The 16,313-nt window shown below is 37.1% G+C and overlaps 1 protein-coding gene and 1 pseudogene across 2 annotated transcripts; one reads left to right on the top strand and one right to left on the bottom strand.

Annotated features, from left to right (window-relative positions):
• Window positions 1–1,057: 1,057 nt before the first annotated feature.
• LOC113670806 (STAGA complex 65 subunit gamma-like) lies at window positions 1,058–16,308 on the bottom strand. Of its 2 annotated transcripts, XM_089195143.1 has the most exons (12): window positions 16,107–16,296; window positions 15,798–15,945; window positions 14,698–14,828; window positions 13,249–13,358; window positions 12,965–13,086; window positions 11,945–12,088; window positions 10,790–10,848; window positions 9,493–9,550; window positions 8,824–8,864; window positions 7,985–8,019; window positions 3,085–3,137; window positions 1,058–2,459 (listed from the first exon to the last, which is right to left on the bottom strand). In XM_089195143.1, the coding sequence occupies exons 1-12, from the start codon at window positions 16,265–16,267 to the stop codon at window positions 2,391–2,393; spliced, it is 1,131 nt and encodes a 376-aa protein (XP_089051269.1). In that variant the 5' UTR covers window positions 16,268–16,296; the 3' UTR covers window positions 1,058–2,390. The 2 variants fall into 2 exon arrangements, with proteins under 2 accessions (XP_089051269.1, XP_089051268.1); XM_089195142.1 differs by lacking the exons at window positions 1,058–2,459; window positions 3,085–3,137 and having other exon boundaries at window positions 6,739–8,019; window positions 16,107–16,308.
• LOC149050379 (uncharacterized) lies at window positions 1,283–1,820 on the top strand (annotated as a pseudogene).
• Window positions 16,309–16,313: the final 5 nt, after the last annotated feature.

Below are 16,313 nucleotides of genomic sequence, written 5' to 3'. Positions count from 1 at the left end.
CATTACTTACAATGCAAGACTCATTACGCTATTCTACTTACAGAACAATACTTACGATACTTACAATGTAGGTTACCCATGCTAGCAATACAGTATAATATAATTACTTGCTATACGAGCTACTTACACTACTAATAATACAATACTCTACTTACATTACTTGCTGAATATACAGTTACTTACAATACATTGTGCGGTATATTGACTTTGAGGAGGCAGAAGTACTCCCCAATAAAACATATAATTAAGACAAACTTTCAAGATTGTATTTAATGAGTAGCTTACTGATAAAATCCTGAAAGGAGATGGCCAGGCTATTTAACTTGGCTAAATAAATATAATGGCACATAAATAAGGCGGTGTAGTTGAATTTCCGTATTATTGTTGTGTCGTGGGAGCTTGTAGTAATACCGAACAGTCTCCTCTGTGTAGGAGAGATTTGGCTCGAATTCACTCGGTTAAACCAGTTTAAGACCTTTTGGGTAAACAATCTGGTAAACATACATTCGATAAAAGAGTGCTCAATTGAATCTCTATCTCCGCAGTATACACATTCATCGTTCGCCTTAATACCAAACCTGAATAGTTCTTTCTTAGTTACTATCGTTCTGTGGATTAATTTAAATCGAAATTCTTTTAATTTAGTTTCCCTAAAAATGTTTTTAAGTGATTTAAAGTTCTTAGTTCATACGTCTTTCTTTAAAGAGAGTTTTTCGCTCCAACGTTTAAGACCCGTTTGATCTTCGTTGTAAATCTTGACGTTAAGCAAATTATAGAAGTCCTTTGACTTAGCCTTGTATAGATTACTTTGGGTCGATTCCTCGAGGGAAAATATATCATTTCGGGTAAAGAATGATTTGTTGATGGTGTCGGAGCCTTTGGCTAGAGACCATAGGCGTTTAGGAATAGCGCTAACTACTTGATAATACTGTAGGAAATAGGATTTACAGGAATATTTATCACGGAACTCGTGGAATGTTAAAACATTGCCACTTTCACTCAATAGATCGTTAATCGATACAATACCTTTTTAAAACCATTCATTAAGGAAGATGGGTTTCCCGTCAAACAATAACTCTTTATTATTAAACAATATTAACTCCTGCTTTTGATCGTACGAGTAAAGAGTTTTTAACTCGTTGAAGAATTCTAGTATCTTCTTAAATATCCAGCTCAAACTGTATGAGAGGGAGAGACACTTGCTCTCTCACTGCTCTCTGCAAGTAGCCGGGTGGTGCACTGCGCTACTTTTGTATACCAAAGCTATGTAAGGAGTGAGTTGATGATACCGCACCTTTGTCCTCACTGTCAGCAGAGATCATTCAGCCGTTCAAACAGAAGAGACCGTCACGAGAAATATTCGAGTTCGAAACCACTAGTCAAAAGACTTTTAGCTTAAGATTCTAAAACCTCCAGCCAAACAAGACCTATTCTATTCGGGGGGATAGAAATGGGCGAGGCTTTTCGATTCAAGACACCCTGTAGCATTTTAATCGTGGAACCGTCTGGGTGTGTGCGACGTATTTCATCGAGTCGTTACTCCTAGACCATTCAGATGAATTATTTGTAAACCCTCCTACTGTACGTGATGCGTTACTACTATAGCGCATGGCAAGTTGGTTTCCCTGATAAAATGCTTCTCTAAAAAAGGTGGTTAGTTGGATGATTTGATGACCGAATGAGGAAATGATAGAGAGGTGTTGGATCTTTCTACCAAACACTCCCATCATCACAACATCACCATCAAGTACCTGTGTCAAGACATGTTTCCACCGGGCAAATATGCTAAGAGTATTGCTAGATATGCTCATTACGTTTAACTTAACCCTTTTCGAAGAATTTGCTATTGCAAGCATTTCCCAACAAGTTTTATCAGGTAATCGCATACCAGAGAGAGATAAACAAAAGTTCTATTTTCTTAGACGACACCAAAATTAAAAATTTCTATCATATAACCATCTTGCAATATTTGTAATAAACTGCAATATTTCACGTGTCACGTATTTGAACATCGGAAAGATAACTAGACAAATTATGTTTTCCCGCCTAACTCATTTATGACTTTCTGCGTGACATCCCCCTGTAACACCCTTTCGCGACGGCGTGACAACATGAAAATTGTGTTACAGCTCAAACCGCCATCTTGTTAGCCATATTTGGTAATGCCCGTTTGTTCTTGGTTGGAATACTACTAGACTACAGTGCCTCCTATTACTACTCTCGAGCGAATCTGATTTTCGACGACAGAATTTAAAGAGCTCTGTAACACTCTCCAGGATGATGAATTTCTCGTTTAAACGAGACCAGTTGAAATACCATGGTCGTAGTTTCAGCGTCTATAAGAGAGTCCTAAGAATGTACTCTGTTCTTGACGCTTTTTTTCCTGTCCACTATGACTGTGGCGTTTTCGGAACAACATTCATTGGGTCCTCGTATGACTCATCTTCTTCACCTTCAGTCTGTAAGAAAACAAAACAATATGTATTAATGTAACTGGCAAGAGTCTTCCTTTTAACCCTTTACACCCTAAGATCAGTATGCGTATTCTCCATACTGTTTTCTATCCATTTTGTACGGTAGTGAAAAGGAGAATTTGCTCAACAATCAAGACCCTCTTTAGTTCGGCGTCGTGTGGGTTAATGTGGTAGAAAATGGTTAACTAAGGGTAGATGGGGGTTAACTTGGCAGAACATGGCTAACTAAGGGTAGTAGGGGGTTAATGAGGTATAGCATGGTTAACTTAGGGTAGATGGGGGTTAATGTGGTATAACATGGTTAACTTAGGGTAGCTGGGGGTTAATGTGGTATAACATGATTAACTTATGGTAGTCGGGGGTTAATGTGGTATAACATGGTTAATTCTAAGGTAAGATGGGGGTTAACATGATAAAACAACGTTAATGGGACACATTGTAAACCACACATGAATAGTGTTATACCTAGTATCATTGTGGGATGTATTATGTATGGAACATGTTATGGACATAACATGAACGCTTCACCTACAACTCGTAAAAATACTCAGCGATACCACACACCAAAACTCCTAATACGATACATTTATTTAGTACTTTAACCTCTTACCTTAATATATGACATTCCCCACTGGGGTGAGGTGGGATCGCTGTTTCCTTCTCCTATTGATAACAACAAAAGAACAACAAAAACAGTACATATTTTCGGGTACATTACAGTGGGATAAATGAAAGCGGATAGCATAGTTGACAATAAATTTTGCAACGCCTTCGTGTTCTCCACGAGCTTTTCGAGCATCGATTTTCACTGGGAAGTTTTGAAGTTCAGTTACTGTGAAAAAGTACCAAAGCTCTCCCTCAACTTTCGCCTGCACGCTGACGCGCACTCTGAACATATTTGTAGAACATGGTGTACTGTCTCATAATGTTAAAACAAAAAATAAGTATCCAGCAATAAATTTCCATATATGTTGGGAATATGTATGGAAATGATACACATTGCAAGCGATTAACCAAAAAATATAACGGTTACTTGATCATCTCTTTTCCTCATGGCGACCTTATTTTATAATGAGAACTTTTCTCGTCGTGAAAATTTACTATTGAACTTTGCAAACTACTTTGGACAAGTTGCTATTAATTTGATCAAAAAAAAATTCACGATCAAGAAGAAAACTGCTTTAATTTTCAATTTAGCATGTTAAGTCGATGCGAAGCCAGAAACAGTCGACCTCGTAGTACCCCCTACAAAAGAGGTTTGATAGACTGATAGGCTGATACCCATAGATTATCGCTACGTCAGTCGTAGTCACAAGTTGTGGGGTCAGTGACTTGCTATGGGGGGGGGGGGGAGGAAAGGGGTGTTATTATGTGTTCCAAAACGAGGGGAGATAAAACTTAAGTCCAGGAAAATATTGGCTTGTTGGTGAACCGATACCACAGCAATGGTTGCTAAGGAAATTAAGAAGAAACGTAATTTTGTGAAATATGATTTAAAAAAAGGAAAAGAATAAATGGCAGATGTTGTTGACTCGAAAAATACCTTACCGTCGATCTTGCTCTATATACAAAGGCAAAAGAAATTCAGTAGAAACACCCTGAGGAGTCTGAAAACGTTATGAATTGTTTGGAGGATTTCATTTCGCGTTTAATTTTCTAGTTGCAATAGTCATGAAATTTCAAGGACGTGGTATAGAAGATATTTCTACAGAGCCCAGTCTTATTTCTTTTATTCCACAATCACGCTCCTCGAAATAAAGTCTTTCATCTGCAGAGTTAGAGCACATAAGCTTTTGATGGGATCTTTTTTGGGATGCAGTAGAAAGCATTCTGTGCCCGGATCTCAGAGGAAAAGCAAGTTCTGATATAATCAAAAAAATCTCTGCACATACAAGGCAGTATCTACAACTGAACAGAGGAAAGATAAATACCCTCTGCTATATACGATACATCGAAGGATCTTTGTCTCCTGTTCAGCAGATTTAAGAAACAGAGTTCGTGACCACAGTTCAAGTTTTGGGGACAGCTACACAAACATGGCACTCCTTTTAAATTTCATCAAAGCAGAGCGCAAAGGATACTAGGAGATACATCTCGAGGCAACAGCTGGGAAGAACCCTCATTTTTGCTCAATGGATACAAAAAATATTTTCCCATTGGCTTCCAGTTTACGTCAAAGACATGAACCCACTTGATAAGAGAGCTCGATCGCAAAAAGTTTGTTGGTCGATCAAGGAGTCAATGAGCTTTGATAAGAGCTCTCAATACCAACAATTTTGTGTGTCGATCGGGGAGGTAACGACCTCTAATAAGAGAGCCCGATCGCAAGAATTTATTTGGACGATGGGGGAGTCAATAAGCTCTGATGAGAGCTTCCGATTACAAGAAGTTTATCAGTCAACTTAGGAGTCAATGAGCTCTGATAGGAGCTCCCGATCGCAAGAAGTTTGTCTGTCGATCGGGGGGTCAATGAACTCTGATGAGAGCTCCCAATCACAAGAACTTTGTCTATCGATCCGGATATCAACGAGCTCTGATAAGAGCTCCCGATAGCAAGATTTTTGTTGATCGATCAGGGAGTCAATGAACTCTGTTAAGAGCACCTAATCGCAACAAGTTTCAGTGTTGGACGATTGGGGAGGCAACGAGCTCCGCCAAGAGCTCCCTATCGCAACAATTTTGTTTGTCGATCGGGGAGGTAACGACCTGTAATAAGAGAGCCCGATCGCAAGAATTTGTTCGGACGATGGGGGAGTCAATTCGATTAGAATATGCTGTTCATCTGTTTATAAAGGTGATAGTAACTAAGCTGTCAATGTTTATCCATCACTCCACTTAGTTAACGAATCGCGTTGAATCACGAGAAGTCGATCTTGTTTTTGAAACACTTTTGTTCAAAATGTTGACTCTTCACAAGGTGACTTTTCATCGGAATTTTCATACAGTCTCAGTTAAAATCCGGCAAAACAGAAACGAGATATATCTACTGAGGAAATTAGAATTAGACAATATCAGCGATTTAAAGGAAAAAACAGCGTTTAAAAGCTTTCATGTAACATTAAGAAAAACAGAAGTTGGAGTAGGAAGAGACTGTCCAACGAGCTGCGTGCACTTCGAAAAAACCTCGTGGCTGTAAATTCAGTGCGGAAGATAAATAGAAGAAATTGTTAACAATAAAACCACCTTGAAAGAAAAAGGTGTTAACCGCGCTAAACTTAAAAATAAAGGAATTCCTCCTTGATGCTGAATTATGCATGGCTCAACCCCAAGCGAAAACTAAAAAGGATTGGAAAAAGAAGGGTATAACTACCACGGAGTTTATAAACAGATATCAGTTTTTAACAAAAGCAATTACCTTTTCTTCTACTAAACCGATTAACATTGTTTCCAAGAGCAGGTGGAGCATAGCTTACCGAAAGAACCAGTTTCCACGGAATCTGAACACCTTTTTACTCCGAATTCGCGATAAGAGAAGGAGTGCTTTGATCAAAACTTATAACAGCCAACAATAAGTGCTTCATAATTTCAGAGAACTATTTTCTCGTAGCAGTATGATCAGTGCACAGTCTTCATATGTTAAAAGAGTAAGGTAAACTTACGATCGATGGATATTTTCCTTTAAATTCCCAAAACTAAATAGGCTAGAATGACGCGGAAATAAAGGGGGTAATTCTCTAAAGTAACTGTGGTGCTACTTCGATGGGAAAGTGTAACAGGGTAATTTGGTATTATCAACTTAGTTGGTACCATAACTTGGCCACCGTAAAGATTTTCAAAGCTGACGTTTCGAGCGTTAGCCCTTAGCCATTCGCTGACGAAGGACTAACGCTCGAAACGTCAGCTTCACGGTGGCCAATTTAAGTCTACTTTGCTGTGATAGAAAAGAGAAAAAAGCAATAAGGAAAAAGCCCAAAATCAGAATTCACAGGCATATAGCATACGAATACGACAAAGGCATTTTTTGGAATCGCTTGATATTCCTAAACAACAACTGATACTCCTAAATATGAACGAATTTTTCGATGGAAATTCTTTGAAATTATTCGGTTGACGGGGTATATAGCCAGAGGGTTGTTTTAAATGCTAGCAAGTTCCAATATGGCTTTTTTGTTTTGTCCATGAAAACATTATTGTTACCAGGTGAATACCAGAAAGATTTTGCAAGATACTAATTTTGTCTCGATGCCGACTGCGCCAGAAATAGTTAACAATGAAGAGGTAAAAGGTAAGGCTGACTAAAATAAACCCAAAATGTGAAGCCTTGTTTTCTCTCGTGGTTTTTAAGTGAAATATTAACTTGAATTAAAGAATGCTACCCTAACAATTACAACTATTTAAAATGCAGGTCTTGTCACGACATTTTTGTATTAATCATGCAGTTCATCCAGGCACCTGCCTCATAATTGTTTTTTTTTCAGCGGGCTCCTTTCGGAAAAGTAATTTACAACGATACAATTCTACCACAGAAATACGGAAACTTCAACGAAGAACTTCATAAAAAAATCAATTCAGTTAGTAGCTTGCAATATCTGCTCGACATAAAATGCCTTCAACATAAGAATCGTCACTTGGAAATTACTAGACCTCGATCTCTTTTTCCGTTTCACAGCCTGAACCGTTCAAATCGTTGAATGCCATAGGCAAAGCAATCCCAACGGCAGCATTCAAAAGGAGGAGATTGAGCACCTTTTGAAAAGTAAGCATTACTCCGAAACACGCAATAAACAAAGCTACAAACAATGCGGTTCCCTTATTCTTCACACAAAACTTTATCCAAGACACTTTCGGAGCAGCCGCATCAAGTTGCGGTTTACACGACCCAAAAGCCACATGCAATAGAAGCACGATTGTTACTGTCGTTATCAAATTGATTGCCATCAGATAAAACAGTGTATCTTCGCAAAAACGATTGAGCCGGTATCGGATCGTTACAAAAGCGGCCAAAACCAGCGCTAAAACTGCTGTTGTATTAGTTGCATATGAAGGAATTAATTCTCGTTTTCGACATGGTACAGATCGAGGTTCATTGGCAAAGAAAGCCAAACTTCCACTAACAAAAAACACCATAAAGGTTGCCACTGACGTAGACATTCCATTGCAGTGATCGCAATCATGTTCCCCACAAAGTGCGTTAAAGCCTGTCCACGAGCTTACTGTGTTCGTGACAAGAACGAAGACTTGATAAACAGCTTGACAGAATACGACAGTCCACCTTTCCTCCAAAAATGTGTTACTTGCTTTGTTATTATAGCAGTTGGAGAGCATTTGTAAGTTAGACAAGACTCCAATGAAAGCAATAGCATTTATCAAGGAATTGTAAATAAAACTCATTCTTCTGAGGGCCAATATGTTGCGTATTACCACCCTCGGTTTGACAGCTTTCCTTTACCTGTTTTCGAAATATTTTGGCCTTGTTTCCCCAAGGAGGTCATTGAAAAGAGAATCAATCGTGTTTCGAGTTCCAAAATCCCATAGTTCTAATAAAAACAAAAATTGCGGGTCACTCTTACCAGTATTGGTTCCACTGGAAACCATCCCATATGGACTGAAACATAAAACGCAGAAGAAAATAAGTCAAACGACACTAAAATAGCCTGATTATAATTATAGTCGCAACATCATAAATCAACTCATGGTAATATCAATATACCAATAAGAGGAATTCATTATACTGCCAGCTCAGTAGCAAAGAATGGTTCTTAACATGAAATCAATATCATTGCGTGCCAAAAATGTCACAAGACAGACCCCGTGACACAAATGTCACAAGACAGACCCCGCGACACATGCAACACAGAGCTAGGAACTAGATCAGCATTAAATAGGGTTTGAACCAAAGAAAGCTGATAAATTGAAAGCGTGACATAAAAGGACATTTGTTAAATGGAAACTGTCTGCATTGCCAATATGGGCCAATATTGCCCAATACAAAAATAACATATTGTAAATGTTCATCTAATTCTTAAAGAGTTGATTGGGGAGGACTAAGAAAGTAAATACATGTTTTCTGACTTTGCCAGAGTATTTAAAGAGTGTGGTCCACTTAGTGGTAAAAAAAACTAACTAGTTTCCCGTGGGACCATACATTAAGTGCTTTGTTGTATATTTAGACTTTCCCTTAAACAATCATATGGCAAAAACATGCTGTTGTATTCGGCGCGCAGGCAACAACTGCGCAATTGTATCTCGGTTGAAATACATTTGAATTTGATCAGGGGCACGTGACCAAGAAACAACCAATCACAGTGCTCGTTCTGTTGAGTGAAAGTATAGGTATATAGCAAAAGCTCATTTTTTCTACACTGTTTTCCATTAACGCAGTGACGTGGAAAAATTTTCACTACAGTACCTTAAAAGTGATAACTCTGGGCCCTGGTCTGATGTGTCTGTCTGCAATAGGAGAGCAACATCTCGTTTAGAAAACAGTCTGTTTAAGTATGATCAGATTTTGCAAAGAAAAGATGTGACTGGACTTGGTTTTATAGTATTGAGCAGATTAGGCTTCCACAAACAATTTTCTTATATGTAGTCTATTAATTTTTCGTTTGACACAAAACAGCTCAGATCACACCAGGAAGGATCGCTTCATAATCTGGAACATTTCTCAAGTTGTGTGAAATGTTCATTGGCTAACTAAATTTCTTTCTCTGTAAACCATCTTGTTTGCTTCTGTTCTGTGTTTGACTTCTTAATAGACACCACACAGCAATCAAAAAGGGAAACAAACAGTAACTTTTAATAAAAGGTTTGAAGCCTGATGAAGTAGGGAGTCGTTTAACCCTTTACATCCTAACACCAGTATATATAGTGTCCATACTGTTCTCTGTACATTTCCTGAGGTGTTGACTAGGATAATTTGTTTAACAATCAAGACCTTCTTTAGTTGGTGATCATTTCATTAATTCTCATGACCTTATTGAGTAATTTGGAGCGATATTGTAAGGAGAAATTAGATGCTAGTCACTCTTAGCAGTTAAAGGGTTGAAACAGTACTCCTTAGGCCCTGAAGCACACTCACCCCAACAGATGTTTTACATGATAATCCACTTCCTTTCAGTTCCACTTCATCTTTGACTCTGGGGGAAAGGAAAAATGAAAAAGTCAGAATTCGTTTAACCCTTTACACCCTAACATGAGTATACCTGTTCTCTATACCATTCTATACACATTTCTTATTGTGCTGACACTGAGAATTTTTCAAAAATTTTCCTTTATTCTCTCAGCCTTAATGCTTAACTCAGGGGCGCATGTGACACTACAAAGAAAAGATGCTAGCCTCTCTTAAGGGTAAGAAGCTAAAATCTTACAGAGCTTGTGAACCACGATTGCTAGCATTTAACCTGGTTTCTGCACTATGAAGTCACTAATTTAAAATGGTTTCCACTTCTCCTGGATGGGATGCCTTGATGCTATCCTTGTCTTCAATTTTTCCTTAAAGTTTCCTGGTACCCATTAATGTTTGAGGGTGAAGAGAGATGTCATGAATGTGAATTATCTTGTGCAAGAAGAGGACTTATTATATAGCTTACAGCGCCTGAGGGCAATATGAAGCAAATCCTGTGTTCTGACTGGCTATCCAAGTGGGAAAGATGGCTCAGGATTACCAATTTGATTACATGCACAATAATAAAAAATTGCATGAAGCAGACTTAAAAAAATTAGACATTTTTCGACAATTTTGGCAATGGAGTTGTAAAAAGGAGCAGAGGGTAAAGAAAACATATTAACCCTTTAACTCCCAAGATCTGATTGTTAATTCTCCCTTCTAGCTGCTACACATTTCCTTGTAAATTAGTTATGAAAACTTGGTGCTAGATCAAGATAGCAGCTTCTACCTGATAAGTTTGAATATTCTCATTACCTGTTTGCTGAAGAATGTATGGATATTGTAGGGAGAAGTTTTATGTTAATCACTTTTAAATGCTTTTCCTGAGTTTATTGTCAGTGTTACAATACAAAAATTACAAAAAAAAACAAAAAGATGTAAAAGCATGGGAGGAGTTTTATCTAACACAATACAAGACATGTGAAGTTTTTTTCATTCCAGAGCACAAGCTGAATTTGCTTTTGTGGAATTTTCTAAAACCATAAGGAAAACCAATCAAATCACTTTATTTTGTAATTTCTTTATTCAGTTTAAACAAGCATGTGCCAACTCAGTTGGCTTTCTTCCCCAAGTTAAAATGACTTAGTTTCCTTTAAGTTATCTTTCACAAAATTAAACCAAACAAGACATCCAGCTCTTTTTGGAAAACTGTGAAGAAGCCAAAGCACTAGTCAATGCTATCACATGCTGTAATGATAAATAAACTCACATGTATCCTTGAGAGTTTCCTCCACTAGAAACCGTTGCAGATTTCCTAGCTGATGGATCCTGTGAAAAAGTACAAAGTTCTCTTAGAGTTTTTATCCTGGCTTACCATAGTTCTATAAATTCTTCATAGTAGCAGTGTACATGAGGCAAAAATGACTATCCAGTCTTCAAGATTGAGACCCTCATTTCATATTTTTCAGTATAAAAATCATGATCAAATTTTTATCTTGAAGAACAACCAATTTGTAGCTATTTCAATTATAATTTCAGAGAGGGAAAACAACATTTAAATAATTGCTTCATGTCTACTCTGAATCATTCTGAATCTTTAGATGACCTCAACAAATTGCAAGAGAAACCAGGTGAAATAAGGATCGTTGACTAACAAACATAAATAGTTTCTTTCACCTGTTTCACCGACACACTCCATTTACTTCAAGCCATGAATGTTAGATGTGCCATTTAAAAGATAAGTACATGCTGCTTTTACAGGGGTAGCCACTGCAACCTCTTACCTGGTTGTTCAGAGCCTGAAAAATACTATCCATCAGAGAGAAGTATGATGTTTCTTTAAACATTGTACTTTCTCAGCTAATGGTTAGCAATTTTTCCATTAAAGGGGATAGCAGAATAAATTTGAATAAACAAATGATAACCTATGGCAAAATTGATCATTCACCTGATCAGAAGAACAATCAGGAGATGTAATTTTAAGACCAAACATTTGATTAAGAGTGATGCAAGATAAGAAAACCTGATAGATAAAATGATGTCAAGGATTGCTAATAAACTCCCTTTAATAAGAAAAATTAAAGACAACGAAGATATTGGCACATACTTCCAGCATACTGAACATAAGCTACATGTACTAAATGAATAATAAGGGTAAGTTTCTAAAGAAATGGTGGTGGTGCTGCATAAGTGGGAGAGTATTAAACAGGGTAATTAAGAATTATCAACTGAGTTGATAACATAAATTGGCCACCAGAAAGAGATTTAAAGCTGATGTATCAGTATCAGCCTTTCGTAAGAGCAGTGAATGATGAAGGGTTCACCCCTGAAATGTCAGCTTTGAAACTCTTTACAGTGGCCAATTCACATTATCAACTTAGTTGAAAATACTTAACAACATGTACCAAATTCAGTGGATGCTTACAATCAAAGCCTTGTATTCCTGTATCATCTCCATATCCTCTTGATCTAGTTTTACGGCATAATCCTGTATTCCTTGCACCCAGTACTTATGGATAGCAGCACATCCACCTAACCCAATCTCGTGCAGAGCATACTCCATGGCATCCTATATAGCATGGCATGAAAAACTCAGACCTAATATTATCAGGACAACTTCCATGTGAAATCCACAATCTAACTTCTAATGATTAAAGCCCTGATCATTCAAACTTGTAATTTTAACCATCTTTCATTTTTTTTCCAATTCAATTTATTTTCCCAGACATTTTAATCTCTTTACTCCCAGAAGTGATTGATTTGTGACTTCTCCTAACTATTTTGGTACATGATTTGGCAACTAGGTGACAAGAATAAAAAATTATCAGCAAGAGCATATTTTCTTGACATAACACCAAATTTTACCCACTACTTAACAAGAAAATGTATATATAGCAAGAGAATGAAAAATCAGTTCTTGTGTCTGAGTGAAAGGGTTAACCTGTGTGGAATACACAGATCGAATAATTCTATGAAAAGAAATTCTGTTATCATAGTAGAAGCCTTGCATTTTTATTGCTGTGAAAAAAATCAATTTTCAATTGGGTGTTGCAAGTAATCAAGGACTGCTGTGGTTTTGTTCACTTTACTCAAACTGAGACTGACCCAGAAAACTTGCACTAACCTCTCACCCAATCAGACGTAAAACTAGACCCAAATGCAACTTTGTTACTTGCATTTTCTCCTACTTCATGCAGTATTCCTTTTTACTTTCAATTCTCATTGTTTAATGATGATGCTAACTTTTAAATAATCTTATCACACATAATCAATAAAATAATGTATATATTCTTCCAGGTTAATAACTTACATTAAGCCTACAGTGATAATTAGCCTCAAACTTCTAAAATGACCTCTGAGTTTTAAACCTGATTTTTTAGAAAACAAATAAGACTGTGGCAAACATGAATAAGAGCTTGCTCTTACTGGCTAACGTTTGACTTACTGGAAAACCTGTTCTTCCACCTAATGCATTATTATCAACACTCATTCTCAAAAGACGACAGAGCTTGGTGTTAAAGTCATCTAAGATGTCTGTTAGTATTTCCAGAGAAGATTCACTGGCCACTGAAAAACCAACAAATTTGTATCTTAAATGAAGTGATACCATGTCATTTGCACTGTTAGTTTTTTAAGGTATACAAAACATGGCACAAGACAGGAAGGAAAGGAAAAAGCAGATAATTGGATGATGATATTTATTTATGATAACAAATATAAAAAACTCACTATCAAATCCTGCAAGAGCACATAAGGTAGCTACTGACTTCATCAACAAATGTCTGTTGGAAGCACTGTCTAGCTCTGCACATGTAAGGGCAGAATGAGGTTCATGAGGGCTGCAACAGAAATGATGCATACAGGTATTGTCAGTGAATCATTCTACCTAACAAAAACTGTGACACTTATAACAAATTCAAACAGCTGCTTTTTTTTCCTGCTTATCATTGGACGAATTGACAGAGAACCTCTCAGACTTACTATATTTCTTCAGCTATAAGCCAAGCAATTTTTTCAGTATTAGACACAAAAGTTTGGGAGATTTTTCATAAGAAATGGGGTTCGGCTTATAGCTGAGGGTTTGGGATTCAAAAACAAGTACAATTGCAAACTTAATGTTAATGCCAATTGACCGTAAATTCTGTGACTGCAGTACTCTTTACATGACATGTTTTAAAATTGTCAACAATACATTCCAGACCAGCAATCAGATTCTTTGCTTCCCATGAGCAATTTCTGAGTTGTTTTCTATAGCTTCAGCTTCTGTGATAACTTTTATCTTGAAAGCCATAGTATATGAAGAGCGGCGTGCTTTTGGCACGATGAGAAAAATAACAGCAAGGAGAGAGATACTCAATTGAAACAATTGTCAGGTTACAGTAACTGAGAGTATTGTTGTGTTTCTGCAGTCACACGGTAGTGATTACATCTTCACTGATTCGCTTTTTTCTTTTGTGTTTATTTTAAGTTCATTAGCTTTTGTGTTCAGTGAGCCATTTCCCAATGATTTCCATAAAGTTCGCTGACTCAAATGGCTGGTTACAATCAAGAATTCTGCTCTCAGCTTATAGCTGATGGTTTTGCCTTTTTTTTTTTGGACATCACAAGTCTGTTGGAAGGTCTTGAACTATAAGGGTCTCTGCTTATGGCTGGGATCGGCATATAGGTGAAGAAATACAGTTACTGTCATTCTAATATCTGACCAATCACAGCATCATGCTGAGATAATTTGTTCATCAATGACAAAATGGATTTAACAATAATAACATGGCATAGAAATTTCAGCACATTCTTCTTGCATGTGGTATGGGAAAATAAAAGATATCGAGAAAACAAAATCATGGCTATCAATATCAAAATGAAAAGCAAAGGAAATCTAGATTCAAAGTAAAATTGACTATTGCTACCAATATACTGTGGCTTGTCCAAAACAAACGATATTAAAATACTTTGTTTTTAATACACCTCTAAAAATATTGGGTGACTCTAGTTACACTGAACAAGTTGCATTGTAGAATTTAAAGGATGTTTCATCAATAAAAACTCTTGTTTGCATTCATTTCACAGAAGATCTTATATTGCATTAGTTTTGTAGAGGTATAACTATCCATTAGCCTATATACATATCATTATTAGTAATAAAAAAATTCATATTCAATGAACTCTTATTCTTCTTACTTTACAGTTTCTTGAGCTCGTGAGAGAATAGTGGTTTGCACAGGTGGTGTGACAATTCCATGACTGGAGCAGAATCGCTTGGATCTTGGTGGATGAGCAGGAAGAGAAGGAGCTTCAGCACCATCTGATTTCTGATAAAATAACCCAAGGAAGACAGAAATCATTCATTTTTATTAGCCAAATAAAATTGATGCAAAATGAGAAACATGATATAATTAACAAATAGAGAAGCATTGATTGTGCTCTGTTCTGTTGTAAAGCACACAGGAAGTGGCTAGAGCGCAAAAGAAGTGTAGGAGAAACACAAGACATAGTCAAGTGTTTCTCTGCACTTCTTGAGTTCTCTAACTGCTTCCTAAGTGCTTTACCACAGAACAGACCACAATCAAGGCTTCTCTACTTGTTTTGTAATAGAGAATCCATCAAATTCCCCATGCATTACTTTCAATTTTCAAAACAAACCTTATTTTCAATACAAACAGCAGTGTTGTCAGAACAAACTCTTAGTTGTTCACTCAAAGGGTGGCCAATGTAATTTCTGAGGCTTTCTTCACTGTGATGACCAGAGAGTCGCTCTCACACTGTCATAATTAGTATGAATTTAATAGTTTAACATTTTTCATCATTCCTGTTTTGTTTTTGAACACAAAACTATGAGTGTAACTCTCTTCTTGTGTCCTAACCCAAGAATAAAAGCGCACCCCTTTTTAATTTTTCAAAAACTCTTCCATCTTAGTCTGGCATGGTTAGGGGTTCATGTATGAGTCCATGAAAGTTCCTGACGAGTGTCAAGGTTTTCAGCTCTCTCCACCCAATCATAACTTGGTGATATGTGTTTTTCTGTGCTACAAACAGTTTACATGTTTTAACTATAGGTTCCAACTGGCTCTTTGTACATTTTCCCTACCTCTGATTGACTGTTATGATTACTTTAGTTTTAATTTTACAACACTCGATCGAATCTCCCCTCTTTGAGGGAGGATGTATCCCGATTACAATTTTGTTTCAATAACTAAACCAAGTGAGCATTTATTGAGCATTCAGTGATTTTTTTGAAAAAAAAGCAAAGGAACACAATAATAATAAGTCTATCATTGTACCGTTCCCTCTCCATGTTGATGTTGGGCTGCCATTAACATCAGGCGCATACGTCGTTTGTGATGCTGTAGTTCAATACAGTGTAGTGTTAGGTTCTGTGAGTGTTTATCAAGTGGCGGTTTGACAGACGCCATAAACTTCATTGGCAATCTATAATAAAATAAAACAGATCAGTCATAAAAGCAAATAGATATACACTTTTCTTTAAATTCTATCTCATTGTTAAAATCGTCTGATTTAAATTGACGATAAACTATCGACCAAGCTTAGCAACTGAAGTCTGTTAACCAAGTCCACCTTCTCTCACTTACTCGTCTTTTGGTGGGAAGTGTTCCGAAGATGGCTGATGCAGTCTTGGTATTTCGTAATCTGCAGCTTTAGGCTCCGTCATTTCAACGTGTAGGCCGGCTGTTTTTGGCAAAGGAGGATCGAGTTCTCCCCAATGTTCAACACAATTCGTTGTTGCCGCCATATTGGTTATCGTGGTGTATTACTGGGAACGACTCATACATAGGCTG

Source organism: Pocillopora damicornis, chromosome 2, assembly GCF_964200805.1.
Source record: "Pocillopora damicornis chromosome 2, jaPocDami1.2, whole genome shotgun sequence".
NCBI classification, from domain to species: Eukaryota; Metazoa; Cnidaria; class Anthozoa; order Scleractinia; family Pocilloporidae; genus Pocillopora; species Pocillopora damicornis.
The sequence above is the reverse complement of the archived record's forward strand: the minus strand, read 5'-3'. Positions and strand labels throughout refer to the sequence as shown.